Source organism: Chiroxiphia lanceolata, chromosome 14 (genome assembly GCF_009829145.1).
Source record: "Chiroxiphia lanceolata isolate bChiLan1 chromosome 14, bChiLan1.pri, whole genome shotgun sequence".
Classification (NCBI taxonomy): Eukaryota; Metazoa; Chordata; class Aves; order Passeriformes; family Pipridae; genus Chiroxiphia; species Chiroxiphia lanceolata.
Genome location: NC_045650.1, coordinates 3,515,089 through 3,537,358, shown reverse-complemented (window position 1 = coordinate 3,537,358; position 22,270 = coordinate 3,515,089). Strand labels below are relative to the sequence as shown.

General features: G+C 50.0%; 1 protein-coding gene across 1 annotated transcript in view; it reads left to right on the top strand.

Annotated features, from left to right (window-relative positions):
* Positions 1 to 22,270, top strand: part of LOC116794030 — an 84,458-nt gene that overhangs the window by 10,461 nt on the left and 51,727 nt on the right. Inside the window, exons 10-18 of the mRNA XM_032702346.1 lie at positions 7,753 to 7,947; positions 8,336 to 8,461; positions 9,682 to 9,780; positions 9,997 to 10,134; positions 19,215 to 19,409; positions 19,791 to 19,916; positions 20,286 to 20,408; positions 20,875 to 21,055; positions 22,102 to 22,165. Of these exons, the coding sequence (XP_032558237.1) occupies positions 7,753 to 7,947; positions 8,336 to 8,461; positions 9,682 to 9,780; positions 9,997 to 10,134; positions 19,215 to 19,409; positions 19,791 to 19,916; positions 20,286 to 20,408; positions 20,875 to 21,055; positions 22,102 to 22,165 (1,247 nt within the window). The remainder of the gene's footprint in view (positions 1 to 7,752; positions 7,948 to 8,335; positions 8,462 to 9,681; positions 9,781 to 9,996; positions 10,135 to 19,214; positions 19,410 to 19,790; positions 19,917 to 20,285; positions 20,409 to 20,874; positions 21,056 to 22,101; positions 22,166 to 22,270) is intronic.

Below are 22,270 nucleotides of genomic sequence, written 5' to 3'. Positions count from 1 at the left end.
GGCTAAAAAGCCACACTGGTCACTGGAAGAACATGGAGCTCTTCATTATTTCTCAACTCCTCCAGCTGCAGTGGATGGGAGGAGCTTGCCTTGTGTCTGCCTTGGCCTTTTCTGGTATAGGTAGTTTGAAGCGTGTCTTCCAAAACCTGCATCTGCCATGTCTTCCTAAAGCCACAGCCCTTCAGTTCACTACCTCCCTCTTCTTTTGGGGTCTGGTTTTTTTCAAACTGATCATCTTTTCTGTGCCTTAATGATACGTGCTGATAAACCCTCCTAGAAATTATTGCCCTTGGGGTTTTCCCTCTACTTTCTGTTGCTGTGGATGCCAGGAAGACTAGGCTCTTGTTTGCACAACCACACAGTGTGCCAGTGTTTAAATGGTTTTCCCTCTTTCTGAATGCACTTTATGCAATGCTTTCCAAGGGGTTGACAAACATCTGCCCTCAGTGGTGCACACCCTCCTCCCGGGGAGAAGTCTGTGTTGCCTGCTTCCTGGAGTTCAAGGTGGAAGGGATGAGTTAAGATGATGAAGCAGCTGATGGCAATGTCCTGGCTCCAGATTTCTCTCTGCTGTCACTAAACTGCATTTTTGCCTTGCTTGCCATCTAAGACATCTCCTTTTCCACAGATGAGCCTTTCTCATTTAGCCTGCTCAGATTCTCTCTTCATTTACAAGTGACCTGGCAAGAAAACTCAACTGCAGTCTTTCCCCTAAGGTCATTGAGCTGTGCCCATTCATCTCCATGCTGTGGGTTTCTTCTTTCAGCTACCTTTTCAATGAAGAACTCTGGCTGGTGATGGAATATGTGGAGGGATGCACCTTAGGCGATGTCATTTCCAAACAAGCTCTTGAGGAAGAGACGATAGCCTCTATCAGTCGGGAGGTAAGGGATGCTGCTCTTGCTTCTGACAGCTTGGACAGGATGGTTCTTTGCAAAAGATGGTAAGAACAGGAGTGATTTCCTGTTCAGAGCTTTGTTTCTGTGTCGCTGTTATGATGTGGAGAAGAAAAGAGCAGCCAGGTGAACGGCCTGCCAGTCTCACTGCATTTCTTGTACTCTGTTATTATACTCCTATAATGTTGTTGTACTTTCTTTTTTAGTTTAATTTCCTTTTATTTTATTTATTATTCTAAACTTTGCTACTTGAAGTATGTCTGCAATTGATGTGTCCCCTGGAAATTTGATCTTTTAGAGTCATTTCCTTTTTTGTGTGATAAAATCAGCCTAATTAATTTTTTCCCTTGTCTTTCTGTGTTTAATCTCAGTGCCTGAAAGCCCTGGACTTCCTTTATTTAAATCTAGTGATCCACAGAGACATCAAAAGTGACAATATTCTTCTGGGAATGGATGGATCTGTCAAATTGAGTAGGTGTTCTTGGTCAGGCACAGCGTTCCCGGGAGGCAGGGTCTGGGGTTACCTTTGAGTGCCTGCCAGTTCCCCAGAAGTGGTGCTGGTGGGAGTGCCCAGCCCACTGCTGTAAGCTGAGAGCAGAGTTGCAATGTGCAGAGAGCTCTAGAGAGGATGAGGCTGTCAAGAGTGCCTTTGGTTTGGGTATGTCCCTTCCAGAGGAAACAGAGCACAGCCACTCTTCCAGCTAGATTCAACACTGTGCTCTCAGACTGACAGTGGGGAATTCTTGTGCTTGCTTTCATAATTCAAGCCAGTTTTAACACTGTTTCTTTTGTCTGCAGTTGATTTTGGTTTCTGTGCTTGGCTTCAGCCCTGGCGGAAGAAACGGAGGTCTTTCATTGGGACTCCTTTCTATATGGCACCAGAAATGTTGAGAAGAGACAGATACGATGCCAAAGTGGACATCTGGGCCCTTGGCATCATGGCACTAGAAATGGTGGATGGTCCTACACAGGTAAGGTGCAAATACTGTCAGAGAGCCCTGCCTTTCTCCCCTGAGCCATATCTTTCTCCCACTCACATCAGCTTGAGCTAGTCCCACCAAGGCCTACGTCTAAAAGTGTCCTGGAGCACATCTGCTCACAGGAGAAGCGACATGTGCCAGTGCAGAAATGGGCCATTCTGGCCTCCAACAATGCTTGAATTCCTCCTGTGCTCTTTGAACTCCCTTGCAGCTGGATCTCCCAATGGCAGGAATTTTTCAGCAGCAGGATTCTCCCGTTGGAGAATTACTGTGAAAAGCATTCCAAGGGTATCTGCAGGCCAGAAGTCTTTTCAAACTTGGACCAGTGCCCACTGCTTACCTGAGCCTTTCAGGGCAGGTCACTGCTTCTAGTACTGCCACAATTATGCATTAGCCAGTACATTTCTAAAAGTAGGTTCTAGCACAGCTCCTTGTAGTAAGCCAATGTATTTTCAAGTCTCCAGTTTCAGAGGCTAATTCCCTAAAATGAAATGACCCACTCTTACACCAAAGGAGTGTGCAATGGCCCAGGAAGGTATACTAGGATAAAACCCCATGACTAAGAGCTGAAACCAAGTTAAATGCTGCACAGTTAATTCCTGAGGAAGGCAACAATTATTGAAAATGTCAGTCTTGCAGTCCTTCAGAAAAAGGTTCCTGACTTTTCTTGGAAGACTTCTTTTGGATTGCATTTGCCTTGCAGAAGGCAGCAAAAAGAGATGAAGGCAATTAGCAGGACTGGTCTGGATGCTGAAAATTCTCTGCTTCCTTAAACTCAAATGTTGATCAGGGCTCCTGGAGAAGCCCCAGGTCAACTCTCAGAAAGCAAGAACTGGTCTGTGCTGGAGCTCTTCCCCTCAGGGAGGGATGCTTAATGGCTGTCTTGTGTCTCTTTTGTCCCAGCCTAAGGACATGCCACCTGAGCTGGAGACTTGCAGAAACCTGTCGCCTGTGTTCTGTTCCTTCCTGCAGTCCTGCCTGAACCGGAATGCGAAGCATCGATGGACGGCCTGGCAGCTGCTGCAGGTAAAGTGGCTGCAGGTGAAACAGCTGTCCAGGGATGGGCTTTGTCATCAGCTAAACTCAGAGGCATCAGGAGGCCTCCTCTCCTACTAATCTCCAGTCTCGGTGCTTTTCAAATGACAACTAAGTAGCATCACAGAATAATTTGGCTTGGAAGGGGCCTTTAAGTGGCATCTAGTCCAACCCCCCTGCAATGAGCAGGGACATCTTCAACTAGACCGGGTTGCTCAGAGCCCTGTCCCACCTGACCAGGGGTGGGGTATCCACTTCCTGTGCCAGTGTTTCAGCACCCTCATTCTAAACAATGACTTCCTTGGATGTAACCAGAATCTATCCTCTTCCACTTGAAAACCATGACCCTTTGTCCCATTGCAACAGGCCCTGCAAAAAGATGTGTCCCCTTGAAGGACTGAAAGGCCACAATAAGCTGTCTCTGGCACCTTCTCTTCTCCAGTGCCATCTCTCTTGGCCTTTCCTCCGAGGAAAGGTCTTCCACCATCTGGTCCTGTCTGTGGCCCTGGCTTTTACTTTGGGAGGACACTTGGTTGTACCTCGTGGCAAAAGACCTGGAGTAGAATAATAGCAGGTCCAGAGGCCTGAAATGGTGTTGGTGGAGGGGGACCCAAGGAAGCAGTCCCAGCCAAGTGGTCAGAGTATTAATGGCCTGGGAGAAGGAAGGGGCTGTGGGGAGCTCACTGTGAGCCTCAGAGGGGGCCCAGCTTGTCCCTCCTGCCCCACTCTTCGAGGTTTCTGCCACCCAAGGAGGGAAAGCTGAGCGGGCCTTGTCCCAGCCCCATTTGCTGCCTGGCACATTCAAGCAGGCCAGAAGTGCTCCAGGGTTCTGGCAGGTTTTGTGGCAGAGAGAGGGAGCTGCAGAAGGTGCCACTGGGCTGTCCCTGCTGGGAAGGAAGGTGGCAGCCAGCACAGGGAGGGGCAGGGGTGGAATGCAGACACTGCTCTCCCTGCAAGCCAGAGCTGAGTCCATCAGTGCTCTGCCCCTTGTGTCCCTGCTCTTGTCTGGGTGCTGAGAACCTCCACCTCAGTGCTCTTCAGAACAACACACAGGCCTGGCATTGACCTTGCTTAGAGGTACGGGAATTTCCCAAGGAGGGGCTTATGCTCCTCAGCAGTTTTCACAACTAAAATAGCCCAAGTCTTTAGAGAAGACGAACCTAAGGGAGTCCTTTGAGTTTTCTGAAATGGAAAAAGGCCCGAGACAGCAAGTGGCATTCCCGAGCACTGGCAAGGCAAAGCTCCTTGCTGAAGACACCTTGAGAAATTGATTAATGGCCTTATGGGCCATGTTTGCCTGGGATAGCAAGGTCCTGGACATGAAGTTGGAGGTGTAGATGGTGCCCTCAGTCCTCCTGATGTGTACTGCTGGTAACCAGAGGAATCCCCCTGGAGCCTGTGAGAAACTGCATTTGGAAAGTAATGGCTCCTTTCGTTTTTCTTTCGTTTTCGTTGCAGCATCCGTTTTTAAAAAAATCCAAGAGTCTTGATGAGATGGCTCCTCTGATTGATGCAGCCAGGAGATCCACAACACAGGCATCAGAACCTCTGCTGGCTCCCTCTGATTCTGGACAAGAGGGGAAAGAAGAGCAAGTAGAGAAAGAAGTTATCAAAGCAAAGCCTGAAGGAGTGAAATCAGTAAGTGCCAGAGTACATTAGCATTGCCTTTGGTGTCATTCAGAGATGCAAGCTCCTGAGCAGACAGTACTTGCCATGCATGGCTGAAGAGTGTGAGGGCTGGAGCCCTGCCATGACATGGTGCTTCAGCCCAGCCACTGACACCTGGAAAAGGGGTTTTGAACTTCCAGGTTGAGTCAGGGTCCCTTGCAGGAGACAGGAGACAGGAGAAACTGTCCCTTGGGGATACCTGCCCCTCTGCACAGTTCAAAAATGCATGAAAATTGAAGAGGAAACTGCCCATGAACTCGTGTAAATCCACTCTTTTCTTCTCGTCCATTCACTTGGTGAAGTGGGCAGCAAGAGACAGTTTAAGAGCCCAGCTTGTCGCCAACAGCATCTTCCCAAGGGTTTCCTTTTGAAATATGATCTCAGGGCATCTCTGCAAGCCACCTTTCTGACAGAACCTAATTCTTGCCACAGATCCTCAAGAGCTCTGCAATGGCAGGTGCTGCTGCAGCACCACAACCCGAAGAAGTCTCCTTTCCCGACACTGAAATGCCTCCACTGAGATGTCCGTCCCATGCTCTGCCCCGGTTATCGGACCTCCCTCACCTCAACCCTATCTAAGTCCTCGTTCCTCTTAATAAAGTAGCCATTGCACCCCCTCCTCTATCTTGTCGGACCTTTCTGTGCAGTGTCGCGTCCTTATTTCCTTCCCCACCGGGCGGTGGCACATATCTAGACTGATCTTTGCAGCCACTTCATTTTTAAATAAGCTTTTGTTGTTATTCATAGCTGGGAAGTCCCATTGATGGGGGTTTTGGTATGGTTTCGAATTGGGGAAGGAAAAACTTCAAGGAAAAACGGAAAGGGGTGGGGGGGGGAACTGGGGCTTCCTTCAAGTTGGGAGCGGGACCGCGTGGGGCCGGGGAGCTGTAGGGAGACTCCTGGCCACTGTGCTCAGTGCCTGGCCTCTTCCCCCCGCCCCACCCCATGGCCCAGGCTGAGAACCGTCGCCGCTGCTGCCTCAGTCTGGGGGCCGCCCCGCCTCATCGGCAACTGATTTTGCCTCAGCCCTCAGGTGTTTTCACCTCAGCCCGCACCAATTTTCCCCTCAGCCCGCAGCCGGTTTTGCCTCAACCCACAGCCATTTCTGCCTCAGAACTGGGCCCCGCCCCCGCCTCAGCTGCAGCCGGTTTTGTCTAAGCCCAGAGCCATTCTCATCTCAGCCCTTGTGCCCTGCTGCTTCAGCCCCCAGCGGTTTTGCTTCAGCCTGGGGGTCACCCCAGCTCAGCTGAGGCCTCACTGATGCCGGGAAAAGGCGACGCTAGTAAAACTCAAGAGCCACAGGCGCTATTAACCCGCTACTTGTTTATTACGCTGCCGGACGCGCGGCGGATGACTCCGCCTGACACGCGCCACCGCTCCCCCCTCACGGCTCCCGTTTTCTCCCCGTAGGTCATCCAGATCCATCGCACGGGTTTACATATTCATGAACTACCCCAGAGTGGGCGCTGTTCTATGCCAATCTCCGGACACGTCTTCTGGCACCTGCCCACTTCTCTCGGGTGGTCGTCTCGGGTCCTCTGACTCTGGACAGGAGTCATGAAGAGGAAGAATGAAGAGGAGAATGAAGAGGAAGAAGAGGAGAAGGAACCTGTGGCTGTTGAAGAAGTAGTGCCGGAAGGAATGAAAGCTTTGGTTAGCACTGCCTTTGGGGTCATTCAGAGCTGCAAGTTCCTAATATTTTAGCAGTATTTGTTTTGTCCTAATGTTGATTACGGCTCCTGGAGAAGCCCCAGGTCAACTCTCAGAAAGCAAGGACTTTGCTGGAGCTCTTCCCCTCGGGGAGGGATGGTTAATGGCTGTCTTGTGTTTCCTTTGTCCCAAGCCTAAGGACAGCCACCCGAGCTGGAGACTCCGAGAAACCTGTCTCCTGTGTTCCCTTCCTTCCTGCAGTCTTGCCTGAACGGGCACGTGAGGCCCCGATGGCCTACCAGGCTGCTTCTGCAAGCAAAGTGGCTGCCGGTGAAACAGCTGTCCAGGGATGGGCTTTATCATCAGCTAAACTCAGAGGCATCAGGAAGCCTCCTCTCCTACTAATCTCTAAGTCTTGGTGCTTTTCAAATGATAACTAAGTAGCATCACAGAATAATTTGGCTTGGAAGGGGCCTTTAAGTGGCATCTAGTCCAACCCCCTTGCAACGAGCAGGGGCATCTTCAACTAGACCGAGTTGCTCAGAACCTTTCCTCCAAAGGAAAGGTCTTCCACCATCTGGTCCTGTCTGTGGCCCTGGCTTGTACTTTGGGAGGACACTTGGTTGTACCTGGGGGCAAAAGACCTGGAGTAGAATAATAGCAGGTCCAGAGGCTGAAATGGTGTTGGAGGAGGGGGACCCAAGGAAGCAGTCCCAGCCAAGTGGTGGGAGAATTGCCTGTGAGAAGGAAGGGGCTGTGAGGAGCTCACTGCGAGCCTCACAGGGGGCCCAGCTTGTCCCTCCTGCCTCGCTCTTTGAGATTTCTGCCACCCAAGGAGGGACAGCTGAGCGGGCCTTGTCCCAGCCCCATTTGCTGCCTGGCACATTCAAGCAGGCCAGGGTTCTGGCAGGTTTTGTGGCAGAGAGAGGGAGCTGCAGAAGGTGCCGCTGGGCTGTCCCTGCTGGGAAGGAAGGTGGCAGCCGGCACTTGGAGGGGCAGGGGTGGAATGCAGACACTGCTCTCCCTGCAAGCCAGAGCTGAGTCCATCAGCGCTCTGCCCCTTGTGTCCCTGCTCTTGTCTGGGTGCTGAGAACCTCCACCTCAGTGCTCTTCAGAACAACACACAGGCCTGGCATTGACCTTGCTTAGAGGTACGGGAATTTCCCGAGGAGGGGCTTATGCTCCTCAGCAGTTTTCACAACTAAAATAGCCCAAGTCTTTAGAGAAGAGGAACCTTTGAGTTTTCTGAAATGGAAAAAGGCCCGAGACAGCAAGTGGCATTCCCAGAGCACTGGCAAGGCAAAGCTCCTTGCTGAAGACACCTTGAGAAATTGATTAATGGCCTTATGGGCCATGTTTGCCTGGGATAGGAAGGACCTGGACATGAAGTTGGAGGTGTAGATGGTGCCCTCAGTCCTCCTGATGTGTATTGCTGCTAACCAGAGGAATCCCGCTGGAGCCTGTGGGAAACTGCATTTGGAAAGTAATGGCTCCTTTCTTTCTCTGTTTTTTCCTTTGGGCAGCATCCATTTTTAGAAAAATCCGATAGTCTCACCAACATGAGTCCTCTGATCAATGCAGCCAGGAACTCCCGTGCAGAGAGGTTCACAACACCATCACCAGAACCTCTGCTGGCTCCCTCTGTTTCTGGACAAGAGGGTAAAGAAGAGCAAGCAGAGAAGGAAAAGGTCAAAGCAAAGCCTGAAGGAATGAAATCAGTAAGTGCCAGCTTTGGTACGCACTGCCTTTGGTCTCATTCAGAGCTGAAAGCTCCTGAGGAGACAGTGCTTGCCATGCATAGCTGAAGAGTGTGAGGGCTGGAGCCCTGCCATGACACGGTGCTTCAGCCCAGCCCCTGACACCTGGAAAAGGGGGTTTGACCCTGTTTAGTCTTTAGATTGCCGTGCAGGATTCCTAGGAGACAGGAGAAACTGTCCCCTGGACGTACCTGCCCCTCCACAGGGCCTATTTCAGAAAATCCATGAACAATGAACAAGAAATTGGCCGGGCCCTTGCGTCCAATGACCCTTTTGTTATTGCGTGTAACTGTCCAACCTTGCGAGGGACAGAATGGTGACTGTCCCTGACTCTACTGACTGTCCCCAGGGCACAAACGTGACACCAGAACCTCTGCTGGCTCCCTCTCTTTCTGGACAAGAGGGTAAAGAAGAGCAAGTGGACAATGAACCCGTGGCTGTTGTTGGAGCCGCAGAGCCTGAAGCTATTAAATCAGTAATTGCCACAGCACATTAGCATTGCCTTTGGTGTAATTTAGAACTCGTGATGAGAGCAAGCTTGCTTTTCACGGCTGAAGAGTGTGAGGGCTGGAGTGCTGCCATGTCATGGTGCTTCAGCCCAGCCACTGACACCTGGAAAAGGGGTTTTGAACTTCCAAGTTGAGCCAGAGTGTCCCTTGCAGGACACACAGCAATAACTGTGCCTTGGGGTTATCTGCCCGTCTGCACAAGGTAGTTGAGAAAATCTAAGCAAACTGAAGTTGGAAGTGGCCTTGTGTCAAATGAGCCTTTTGTTATTGTGTGTAACTATCCAACCTTGCAAGGGACAGAATGGTGACTGTCCCGGACTCTACTGATGCCTTAAGCCCCTAATGGCTTTTTATTTTTCCAATATTTGTTAGCCTTGTAAGTTTTAGAAGTAGATTTTAAAAGCAGCAACCCTCACTCCCTTGTCCCTTTCCCTGTAGCAGCCTTAGTTTACACATTCCTTAACCCTCTTACCCCGTTCTATGTGCCCTATCTCACTCCTACCCGCGAATCCAGTAGAAATGTTTAGTCTTTTGTCAAGGCAAGGCCTAGATTGTTTGCAGAAGAGCATATCAGGGCCTGAACAAGAAAATGAAGTCAAGAACTGGGTGACTATGCACCCTTTGTGCTCTGAAGATGGTGAAGATGATGAAGTAGAGGGTCACAGTAGAACTGTGAGCTTGGCCTGCTCCAACAGAGTGCCAGCCTGAGAGGCCGAAAGCAAGTCCATGAAAGAAAGTCCACGTCAGTGCCTTTGCAGCAGCAGCAGCAGAAGCAGCCAAGGGATCCCTGGCTCTTTTCTCATTTTCTGTTCAAGAGCTTTTCAACAGGGGAAGGTCTGGGTTTGCAGCAGAAGATTGTTTGCTGCTTTTAGCCATGGTGGGACATCGAAGTCAGAGCAATATGCAGCACTGTCTAACTAGTTGGTAGAGAGAGCAAATTTGGGACAATGCGATGTAATGCTCTGCCACTGAGAGGCAGCTGGGACTGTGGAGGGATTTCAACTCCCCTGATTTGCTAGACAGTTAAATTGGCCTGGGACATGCGCACTGTGGAACTGAGGCCCGTAGGACCAAGTGCATGTCTAGGCTGGTTTCTCATGTGTAAACAGATTAAAGTGGTGTGAAACTATCCAACCTTGCGAGGGACAGACAGGTGACTGTCCCTGACTCTACTGACTGTCCCCAGGACACAACAGCGACACCAGAACCTCTGCTGGCTCCCTCTGACTCTGGACAGGAGAACGAAGAGGAAGAAGTGAAGAAGGAACCTGTGGCTGTTGGAGAAGTAATGCCTGAAGGAATGAAAGCTTTGGTATGCACTGCCTTTGGTGCCATTCAGACTGCAAGTTCCTAATATTTTAGCAGTATTTGTTTTGTCCTAGTGTTGATTACGGCTCCTGGAGAAGCCCCAGGTCAACTCTCAGAAAGCAAGGACTCTGCTGGAGCTCTTCCCCTCGGGGAGGGATGGTTAATGGCTGTCTTGTGTTTCCTTTGTCCCAAGCCTAAGGATGTGCCACCCGAGCTGGAGACTCCCAGAAATCCACCGCCAGTGTTCCGTTCCTTCCTGCAGCCTTGCCTGAACGGGCATGTGAGGCCCCGATGGCCTACCAGGCTGCTTCTGCAAGCAAAGTGGCTGCAGGTGAAAGCGCTGTCCAGGGATGGGCTTTGTCATCAGCTAAACTTAGAGGCATCAGGAGGCCTCCTCTCCTACTAATCTCCAGTCTCGGTGCTTTTCAAATGACAACTAAGTAGCATCACAGAATAATTTGGCTTGGAAGGGACCTTTAAGTGGCATCTAGTCCAATCCCCCTGCAATGAGCAGGGACATCTTCAACTAGACCGGGTTGCTCAGAGCCCTGTCCCACCTGACCAGGGGTGGGGTATCCACTTCCTGTGCCAGTGTTTCAGCACCCTCATTCTAAACAATGACTTCCTTGGATGTAACCAGAATCTATCCTCTTCCACTTGAAAACCATGACCCTTTGTCCCATTGCAACAGGCCCTGCAAAAAGATGTGTCCCCTTGAAGGATTGAAAGGCCACAATAAGCTGTCTCTGGCACCTTCTCTTCTCCAGTGCCATCTCTCTTGGCCTTTCCTCCGAGGAAAGGTCTTCCACCATCTGGTCCTGTCTGTGGCCCTGGCTTGTACTTTGGGAGGACACTTGGTTGTACCTGGTGGCAAAAGACCTGGAGTAGAATAATAGCAGGTCCAGAGGCTGAAATGGTGTTGGAGGAGGGGGACCCAAGGAAGCAGTCCCAGCCAAGTGGTCAGAGTATTAATGGCCTGGGAGAAGGAAGGGGCTGTGGGGAGCTCACTGCGAGCCTCACAGGGGGCCCCAGTTTGTCCCTCCTGCTCCACTCTTTGAGGTTTCTGCCACCCATGGAGGGAAAGCTGAGCGGGCCTTGTCCCAGCCCCATTTGCTGCCTGGCACATTCAAGCAGGCCAGAAGTGCTCCAGGGTTCTGGCAGGTTTTGTGGCAGAGAGAGGGAGCTGCAGAAGGTGCCACTGGGCTGTCCCTGCTGGGAAGGAAGGTGGCAGCCGGCACTTGGAGGGGCAGGGGTGGAATGCAGACACTGCTCTCCCTGCAAGCCAGAGCTGAGTCCATCAGCGCTCTGCCCCTTGTGTCCCTGCTCTTGTCTGGGTGCTGAGAACCTCCACCTCAGTGCTCTTCAGAACAACACACAGGCCTGCATCCTCCTGGCATTGACCTTGCTTAGAGGTACGGGAATTTCCCGAGGAGGGGCTTATGCTCCTCAGCAGTTTTCACAACTAAAATAGCCCAAGTCTTTAGAGAAGAGGAACCTTTGAGTTTTCTGAAATGGAAAAAGGCCCGAGACAGCAAGTGGCATTCCCAGAGCACTGGCAAGGCAAAGCTCCTTGCTGAAGACACCTTGAGAAATTGATTAATGGCCTTATGGGCCATGTTTGCCTGGGATAGCAAGGTCCTGGACATGAAGTTGGAGGTGTAGATGGTGCCCTCAGTCCTCCTGATGTGTATTGCTGCTAACCAGAGGAATCCCGCTGGAGCCTGTGGGAAACTGCATTTGGAAAGTAATGGCTCCTTTCTTTCTCTGTTTTTTCCTTTGGGCAGCATCCATTTTTAGAAAAATTCGATAGTTTCGCCAACATGAGTCCTCTGCTCGATGCAGCCAGGAGCTCCCGTGCAGAGAGGCTCACAACACCATCACCAGAACCTCTGCTGGCTCCCTCTCTTATTGGAGAAGAGGAGAAAGAAGGGCAAGTGGAGAAGGAAAACGTCAAAGCAAAGCCTGAAGGAATGAAATCAGTAAGTGCCAGCTTTGGTACGCACTGCCTTTGGTGTCAATCAGAGCTGCAAGTTCCTGAGCAGACAACAAGCAACAATGCTTGCTCTTTGGGACTGAAGATTCTGAGGGCTGGAGCCCTGCCATGACACGGTGCTTCAGCCCATCCGCTGACACCTGGAAAAGGGGTTTTGAACTTCTGAGTCAGTGTCCCTTGCAGGACACACAGCAATAACTGTGCCCTTGGGGTATCTGCCCCTCTGAACAGCCTTGTTCAGAAAATGCATGAAAATTGAAGAGGAAACTGCCCATGAACTCGTGTAAATCCACTCTTTTCTTCTTGTCCATTCACCTGGTGAAGTGGGCAGCAAAAGACAGCTTAAGAGCCCGACTTGTGGCCAACAGCATCTTCCCAAGGGTTTGCATTTGAACTAGGATCTCAGGGCATCTCTGCAAGCCACCTTTCTGACAAACTAATTCTTGCCACAGATCCTCAAGAGCTCTGCAATGGCAGCTGCTGCTGCAGCACCACAACCTGAAGAAGTCTCCTTTCCCGACATGGAAATGCCTCCACTGGCAAAGGAGGCACAGAGTAAACAATGACTAGGAAAATAGCCAATATCTACTCTGATCTTTGCAGCCACTTCATTTTTAAATAAACTTTTGCTGTTATTCATAGCTGGGAAGTCCCATTGATGGGGGTTTTGGTATGGTTTGGAACTGGGGAAGGCCTTCTTTCATTCATCGGCTCCAGACCACATTGCCTTTGCAATACATCCCACTGGCCTGCTTCTGCCCAGTCGTGGTACTTCTATATGAGGAAGAAAGTGCAGTTGCAAGTCCAGACACAACCAGATGGAGAGTGGGGCAGACCAAACACCCCGTTGGGTACAGGTATTCAACTGGGACTGTAGAGTGTTTGAGCTCTTGACAACTGGGTTTGTATGACTACTTGCAATCTCTCTGCCTGGATGAGAGTCTTCCTCAGCTGAAAAAGCAGAAGGTCAGCCCATGTGCTCCGAAAGGGCACGTCTGATGCGAGGCTTTCAGAGCAGCAGTGTGAGGGGCTGAGCCCCCGCAGAGCCCTGGCAGAGCGCGGAGCAGCCTCAGCATGCGCAGAGCCAGGCTGGAAGGAGCCCAGCCCGGGGTGCTTGCATCTTTCTGGGACCAGACTAATCTTCCAGACTCAGAGACAAACTGGCTGTGGGCTGCTCCAGAGGGGAATCGTGGCCAGGCATGGAAATGCACGGACTGATGGGATTTGCCACCTTGGGTCTGCACAGCACTCGAGAAGGGCAAAGGAGAGCAGAGTGATGGAGTCGTTTCTGGCGATGCCTCCTGACCTCTTGGTTGCCTCGTAGCTCCTGGGAAAGGTCGGGAGTGTCTGTGCCACTCTGGACAGAGGGGGAGGCAGCTGGGCTGTTCCACAGCCTTGTGCTCAGGTGAGTGTCCTTTAGGCATCCCAGTTCTGCCCTGGGAACTGAGGCTGACACAGAGGGTGACAGCCTTCCCTGGGAGAGGCCCCACAAAAGGGCGGATCCTCATGGCTTGGAGGCTCCCCATGAAACGGCACAACTGACATCAGGGAGATTATTAAATGTGGGAGCATTATATGGGGGGTGTGCAAATTTATACAATATATAGACACACAATGTACTGTAGAATTATGACCGTTGTATATAGATAGTGTTGTAATAGATTAGTAGTTGTACCATCATTTACTCATCAAATTAGTAGTAGTAATAGTTGTAGTAATTTACTCTTTTAATAGTATTCCATGTTATATTTATATATATATATATATAGAACTGAAATCAAGGTTCTGTTAAGGCCGGTGGACTGTAAGTTGCAGAATGGGCAATTAATCTGTCAGTACTATAAGCCGATAGTCCTGCAGCTGCAGTTCCTAAGCTGACAAAACAAGTTGTTATGCCTTTCTGAATAAGTCTTTTGTATATTGTCTAAACGTGTACGCTTAAAGTAACGAAGGAACGGACAAGGATCAAAGGGTCAAGAACGAAGACGATAAAAAAGTATCTAAAATGAACATCAGGAGAGGCCTACACACTAGGCCTCAAGGACGGATGAACTAATGCACCTGGCAACTGAAGCGAGCCTGAAAAGAACCAACCAGATCCAGACTTGCGAACTCGGATCCAATAGAAGGATAATAAGTGACTACGGGAAGGGAATTGACAATAGTATAAAGAATACTGGTTTTGTCCACTGCTTTGCTGGCCGTGAATGGAGCAGGGGTCTCCCCGGCAGTTGATTTGCTTATTTGCAATTTATATAAATCTTTAATAAATTTTTTTTGCTACTATATTTTAGCCTAAGTTTCATTTTACTTATAACAGTGTGTTACAGTACTATGGGCATACCTGGACTCTGTACTGTCTAGGGCACTTGCACAACACGCCATAACTCTCCTGCACTATAGCCCCTTACATAATGCTCCCTTATACATGGATAATGTACATACGTGTGTGTGTGTGTAGAGAGAGAGAGAGAATGTGTAAATAGCGTGTAGATATAGTGTGTAGATATGTATCATTTGTGTGGGAACAGGAAAAAATTAAAGGAAAAACAGAATGGGGGGGGTGGGGGCGGAACTGGGGCTTCCTTCAAGTTGGGAGCGGGACTGCGTGGGGCCGGGGAGCTGTAGGGAGACTCCTGGCCACTGTGCTCAGTGCCTGGCCTCTTCCCCCCGCCCCACCCCATGGCCCAGGCTGAGAACCGTCGCCGCTGCTGCCTCAGTCTGGGGGCCGCCCCGCCTCATCGGCAACTATTTGCCTCAGCCCTCAGGTGTTTTCCCCTCAGCCCACACCAATTTTTCTCTCAGCCCACAGTTGTTTTTGCCTCAGCCCACAGCCATTTCTGCCTCAGAACTGGGCCCCCCCCGCCTCAGCTGCAGCCGGTTTTGTCTAAGCCCAGAGCCATTCTCATCTCAGCACTTGTACCCTGCTGCTTCAGCCCGCAGCGGTTTTTGCTTCAGCCTGGGGGTCACCCCAGCTCAGCTGAGGCCTCACTGATGCCGGGAAAAGGCGACGCTAGTAAAACTCAAGAGCCACAGGCGCTATTAAGCCGCTACTTCTTTATTACGCTGCCGGACGCGCGGCGGATGACTCCGCCTGACACGCGCCACCGCTCCCCCCTCACGACTCCCGTTTTCTCCCCGTAGGTCATCCAGATCCATCGCACGGGTTTACATATTCATGAACTACCCCAGAGTGGGCGCTGTTCTATGCCGATCTCGGGACACGCCTTCTGGCGCCTGCCCACTTCTCTCGGGTGCTCGTCGGGGACGAAGGCTTAGAGTCTGCCTCTCACTGAACGCTTCACCTCGCTCTCGGAGCACGCGCACTCTCTCAGCACCTTCCCCTCAGCAGGCAGCAAAGAGAGAGACCCCCTCACACGGACCCGCTGGTCCGTGGCCCTGATATTCCACTGTAGCAGACAGCAAGGCTATTCAGGGCCCCAGTAAATCTTACACGCACACAGAAGTTGGATAGGAGAAGGATTTAAGAGCTCCATGTCCACTGAGGGTTCCGACCCTGTAGGTTTCCCACAAGCCTAAGGGAATTTGGTTCTTGCAGGTGCACCAGGAGCTCAGTGCTGGGCAGAGAACTTTCTTGGGAGAAAGTCTGACTTGAGTGGCTATGGGAGAAGTGGCCAAAGGGGGGAGAACGGGCAGGAAGCACCCACGGGGGCACCCACACTCTGACAGCTGCTCCAAGGGCTCCCCTGCCACGTGTGGAACACGGACGTGTCCCTGAGGGATTCCCAACAAATGCTGTCCATGTCAGGCAATCACAGCTGTTCTGAATGCCCTCCAAGCCTCTCCACGGTAAAAGGGGAGAAGCCCAGCTTGGGACAGCGAGGGCTGAGCCGTGAGGGCTGCCGGGGAGGAATCTCACTCTTCTGGAGTCAGCTACTGTTGCCAAACACCTCTGAAATCCTCGGGATAACAGAACCCTCAAACCCTGCATTGCTACTGTTAAAAAGCAAGGCGTTACTTTATTCACAGCGCTGAGGGCTGTGGGTGACTGGCCAGCGGCCTCCACGCAGACACGGATTCAAAACTTTTTCACCTATCTTTCCATCTTTAACAAACAAAGCAATTAATGTTTTTTGGTTCTAACTACACAGTTCTCTTTCATGAAGTAATATTCCATCTTCTATTGGTTATGGATTTCCCACTTCCCATGCTAATTAGTCCACAGTTTTAGTCTTTTTAGTATCTTTTTCTTCTGCTAGGGCCTCTCCAACACATCGACCGAGTCTTTGTTAGCGCCTTCTTTATCCTCTGGCTGCTGGAAAACATCCTTGTGGTCCATAAATTCTCTATTCCAGATGTGCAACTTCAACAGTACATCCTTCTCTCCTAGGCTTTGTTCATTGAAGCCCAGTGAGGTTAGCTTAACAAAACTTGGAGTTGTAGTACTTTTCCCAAGCTGTGTTCTCACAATGGCAGCTTCTGTTCAATTCTGCTGAAGGCTTGCTAGAAGTCCTAACAGGCCTAACACACCACTTACGTGTGTTAAAACAACCAATTACAAGGTTAATTAAAACCAATAACTAAAACTATTTAAAAAAGTTCTATTGCTTCCAGCACTCCTGGGAGCATCTACCTCCGAGAGTCAAAATATCAAGAGTCAAGTCCTGACCAAACAAGTCAAGAGTCGGGCCTCGAAGACTGTGAGAATTAAAATGCAGAGTCCTGATGCTGTTCACAGTGCATGTGGCAGCTCCTACTCCCAAGCACTAGATACTTGCTATTTGAAAGCACCGAGGACAGACGCTGGTAGCCAACTCCCAGAGATGGCAGTTGAAAGGAAACCATCCTACAACAGCCGGGTGATCCATGAGGGTTTGCAGCATCCATGAGGGTTGTCCCCTTTCTTGACAGTCAGCCTGTACAAGTGAGATTCCTTTCCCACAGAAAAACTTAAACCGACTTGTCCTCAATATCGTTTCAGTGTAGAGCCGGGGCTTTAAGTGGGTGGATCACTTTTCAAATGCCACCCTCCCTCGTAAGATGGTCAGGAATTCATCCAAGCCTTTGACCCTCTCAGCCTGTTTTCTGACACCCTGGTTTCTGTATCCATTCAAAGAATCACCAGGAAAACAAGCTAAGCCTCAATCATTATTCCATGGAAGAGCAGAGTTGACTTCCAGATGAGTTTTAGGCAGAAAGGTGAGCTTTACATCGGGAGGTAAGCTGACAAGTCACAGCAAGAAAGGGAGCTCAGGCTCCAACAGGAGAGCAAGATTCAACATTCCGGGGGTCAAGAAGCCACCCAAAACCATTGCAGCGTGGGGAACCTTGAACGGCTGGTTCTGTGATGTCACAGGACTGTTGCCCCACTGTCGCTGTGATGTCACTGAAGTGCTGGGTGGCCATTGCAGTGTCCGTGGAACGCTCTCATTCAGGCACCAAGGGCCTCGGCTTGCGGTGCAGTTCGTCGTGTGCTCATCGCAGAGGAGTCATCAGATTGAGGATTTCTCAGCGGAGAGCTTGCGAACGGGCATCCAAGAGGAGTTTACGGATCGAGGAGCTCTCAGTGGAGAGCTTCCTAACTAGAGACGGTTTTTCTTTTCCCTCCCCCTTGTACTGTAGCACAGCTTTGCTGAAATGTTTCGGCAAATCTGTGCTACAGTTCATGATTTTGTGCTCTTTTCATCAAATTTATATTTTTCTCCAGACAGGTCCAGTCTGATGACGGATTTCCCGAGAGGTGAGTAGTGTTTTTTCCTGGGGGCAGCATACCTGGCTTTGGCATGGCTGTGTTCTTTATGCTCTTCCTTAGGGACTGAGATGATTTAGAAACAAAACTGCCCTTAAGATACTCTTAGTTTGGTAGAACTCCTGTCAACAGCTTTGTCTGAAAAGGGGGGGGTCTGTGTGTGGACAGCATTTGGAATGGAACTTGAGGGGGTTCTGTACCCTCCACTGGATAGCCTGTGGAGTCTGTAATTTCCTCACTTTGCTGGTTCAACCAGTATGACTTCCAAAATGCAGGCTTGGCAGAGCTTCTCAGAAGTTCTTCTAAAAACTGTTCAGTTATCTCCAGAACTGAGGGGAAAGCATCCTGTTTACTAAATTCCATAACTAAAGGATTTGATCACACCAATGACCTTTGAGATAAAATGCCAACTTCCAAACAGTGCAGGCTCCTGAACCCAGGAGCTGTTCGTGTGCTAGGTCAGAATGGCTAGAGGGAATTTTTTGGACAGTTTTTCTGGGGAACCATTTTCAGCAAGCTAAAGAGAACTGATGCTTGCCATTTATTAAAAGAAAACCCCAAAACCAACAGAACAGAAAAAGAAAAAAAAAAGAAGAGGAAACTTCTTTAGCTCTTCAGCTAAAGAACAATGAACAATTAATGAACAATTTACATTTGCTTGATGGAGTTTCCATTTTTTTATTTCCTGGGAAAATAGCATTAAAAATAGACATGGAACTGTAGAAGAAGATGAATGTGGGGTTTTGTCCTCTTCTCTTGCTTGCTGAGCAAAAGTTTTCTGACAACGTCTGGTTCCTTTTCCCTTGCCCACTGCAGACGGAATCACCAGTGGATATGGAGGTGGACACAGAGCAGCCCATCCTTCTGTGAGTGGAAAAGGAAGCTTTGCCGTTCCTAGTTTTTAAGAATCATGGAGCGAGCTGTGAGCTTGGCCTGCTCCAACAGAGTGCCAGCCTGAGAGGCCGAAAGCAAGGCCATGAAAGAAAGTCCACGTCAGTGCCTTTGCAGCAGCAGCAGCAGAAGCAGCCAAGGGATCCCTGGCTCTTTTCTCATTTTCTGTTCAAGGGCTTTTAAACAGGGGAAGGTCTGGGTTTGCAGCAGAAGATTGTTTGCTGCTTTTAGCCATGGTGGGACATCTAAGTCAGAGCAATATGCAGCACTGTCTAACTAGTTGGTAAAGAGAGCAAATTTGGGACAGTGTGATGTAATGCTCTGCCACTGAGAGGCAGCTGGGACTGTGGAGGGATTTCAACTCCCCTAATTTACTAGAGAGTTAAATTGGCCTGGGACATGCGCACTGTGGAACTGAGGCCCGTAGGACCAAGTGCATGTTAATGGCTGTCTTGTGTTTCCTTTGTCCCAAGCCTAAGGACATGCCACCTGAGCTGGAGACTCCCAGAAATCCGCCGCCTGTGTTCCAGTCCTACCTGCTGTCTTGCCTGTGTGGGAACGTGAGGCCCCGATGGCCTACCAGGCAGCTTCTGCAGGTAAAGTGGCTGCAGGTGAAAGCGCTGTCCAGGGATGGGCTTTGTCATTAGCTAAACTCAGAGGCATCAGGAGGCCTCCTCTCCTACTAATCTCCAGTCTTGGTGCCCTCAGTCCTCCTGATGTGTATTGCTGGTAACCAGAGGGATCCCGCTGGAGCCTGTGGGAAACTGCATTTGGAAAGTAATGGCTCCTTTCTTTCTTTGGTTTTTCCTTTGGGCAGCATCCATTTTTAGAGAAATCTGATTGTCTCACCAAGAAGAGTCCTCTGCTCGATGCAGCCAGGAGATTCCTTACAGAGAGGGTCACGACACCAGCACCAGAACCTCTGCTGGCTCCCTCTGTTTCCGGACAAGAGGGGAAAGAAGAGCAAGCAGAGAAGGAAAACTTCAAAGCCAAGCCTGAAGGAATGAAATCAGTAAGTGCCAGCTTTGGTACGCACTGCCTTGGGTGTCATTCAGAGCTGCAAGTTCCTGAGCAGCCAGTGCTTGCCATGCATAGCTGAAGAGTGTGAGGGCTGTAGCCCTGCCATGACACGGTGCTTCAGCCCAGCCCCTGACACCTGGAAAAGGGATTTTGACCCTGTTTAGGCTTTAGATTGCCGTGCAGGATTCCTAGGAGACAGGAGAAACTGTCCCCTGGACGTACCTGCCCCTCCACAGGGCCTATTTCAGAAAACCATGAAAAATGAACAAGAAAGTGGCCTTGTGTCCAATGACCCTTTTGTTATTGTGTGTAACTGTCCAACCTTGCAAGGGACAGAATGGTGATTGTCCCTGACGCTACTGACTTTCCCCAGGGCACAACACCAGCACCAGAACCTCTGCTGGCTCCCTCTCTTTCTGAACAAGAGGGTAAAAAAGAGCAAGCAGACAATAAACCCGTGGCTGTTGTTGGAGCTGCAGAGCCTGAAGAAATTAAATCAGTAAGTGCCAGACTACATTAGCATTGCCTTTGGTGTATTTTAGAACTTGTGATGAGAGCAAGCTTGCTTTTCATGGCTGAAGAGTGTGAGGGCTGGAGTCCTTCCATCACATGGTGCTTCAGCCCAACCACTGACACCTGCAAAAGGGGTTTTGAAACTCCAAGCTGAGCCAGTGTCCCTGGCAGGACACATAGGAATAACTGTGCCCTGGGGTTACCTGCCCGTCTGAATAGCCTAACTGAGAAAATCTAAGCAAACTGAACAAGAAAGTGGCCTTTTGTGAAATGAGCCTTTTGTTATTGTGTGTAACTATCCAACCTTGCAAGGGACAGAATGGTGACTGTCCCTGACTCTACTGACTGTCCCCAGGACACAACAGCAGCACCAGAACCTCTTCTGGCCCCCTCTGATTCTGGACAGGAGGTTGAAGAGAAAGAAGTGGAGAAGGAACCTCTGGCTGTTGGAAAAGAAAGGCCTCAAGGGATAAAAACAGTAAGTGCCAGCTTTGGTACGCACTGCCTTTGGTGTCATTCAGAGCTGCAAGTTCCTGAGCAGCCAGTGCTTGCCATGCATGGCTGAAGAGTGTGAGGGCTGGAGTGCTGCCATGACACGGTGCTTCAGCCCAGCCACTGACCCCTGGAAAAGCAGCTCTGAACTTCCAAGTTGAGCCAGAGTGTCCCTTGCAGGACACACAGCAATAACTGTGCCCTAGAGGGTAGTTGCCCCTCTGCACAACCTAGTTGAGAAAATGCCTGAAAATTGAAGAGGAAACTGCCCATGAACTCGTGTAAATCCACTCTTTTCTTCTCGTCCATTCACTTGGTGAAGTGGGCAGCAAAAGACAGTTTAAGAGCCTGATTTGTGGCCAACAGCATCTTCCCAGGGGTTTGCATTTGAAATAGGATCTCAGGGCATCTCTGCAAGCCACCTTTCTGACATAAACTAATTCCCTCCACAGATCCTCAAGAGGCCTGGTGCTGGTGCAGCACGACAACCTAAAAAAGTCACCTTTGCCAACACTGAAATGCCAAGCACAAGCACCGGGAAAGGCAACGCTCGGAAGAAGAGCATTCCAAAGAAATTCACAGACCGGCCGCCAACGCTGTCCCCACTAACACGACTTTTCCTGGCTGAGCTCAGTACGTATCATGTATTTCCTGTCTGGTACAGCAGTCCATGGTATGCGTGTCAGCTTTAGTTCTACTAAAGGAAGAGAGGAAGCAACAGAGCACTGTGGCTGTTCCTTCTGCCTCTGAGGGCAGCTGGGGCTGGATTCAGTTTTCCTGAGCTTCCATCTACGCTCCAGGCAAAGGCAGAGCTGGTTTCTGGTTGAGCAGAAGGCTTTGACCTAGTGAATGACCTAGTGAACTCCTGTGTGCAGAGGGCCAAACCCAAGAGAATATTAGGGTTCCTAAATTCTCTTTAAACTCCTGACTCCTCACAAGTCATTGGAGTACAAAGACTTTGCTGAAATCTCTAAGGTTGAAGACAAACAGTGTGGTTCTTCAAATGGCACAGGCAAGGTCCTCTTCAGAACTCAGCCTGCTGATCAGTGATGAGGGTCCTAGTTCTTAAAGCCCCATCCTCAGGGATTAGAACTTAAGATGCTGCTCTTGAACACCATAAAGGCTTTTTTTTGGCAAATTGCTGAAAGGTTGTGCAGATTCCATCCTCTCCTGTAAACACCTGATAATATTCTTTCTGTTCGGAAAATGGCACTTGTTCACAACAGTAGATTCCACAACTCAATTTAATTGTCAAAATTTAATTTTTAATGCACTTAACTTAGTGCATTCAAAACCACTAAACCTTTGGCTGAATCACACGGAGTGTTTCTCTCCAAGAAAATAAGGGCTCTGTTGCTCCAGCTCTCCTTAATTTTTGGAGACAACAAACTCTTGCATTGGTGCCTGTTCTTTTCTGATTTCTGTCTTCTCTAAGCATTCCTCCATGGGCTTAGTTTCCTGTCAAGGTAAACCCTCAAAAGGCTGTGGAAAATCAGTCTTTGTGGAGCCACCTCTGCGTCGGAGCTGCCTCTGCTGTTGTGGTTATTGTTGTTGTTGTTGCTGTTGTTACCAGCTGACTACAAAGGGCTCACAGCCCCGCACAGCGGGGCTGCCTTTCAGATCTGCTGGAAGGTGGTATCTCTGCTTCACATGAGCATCTTTCATCTTGTTTCTTTCAGAGGGCATTGTGAGTGAGGGGAACCCTATGAAGAAATACACTTTACAGCAGCAAATTGGCCAAGGGTAAGTCCAATCTCAGCTACTTCCACCAAACCATGGGCCAGGGATTTTGCTGGTGTCATATCAAGCATGCAGTCGGGCAAGCTGCAAACATGGGCAGACACTGGG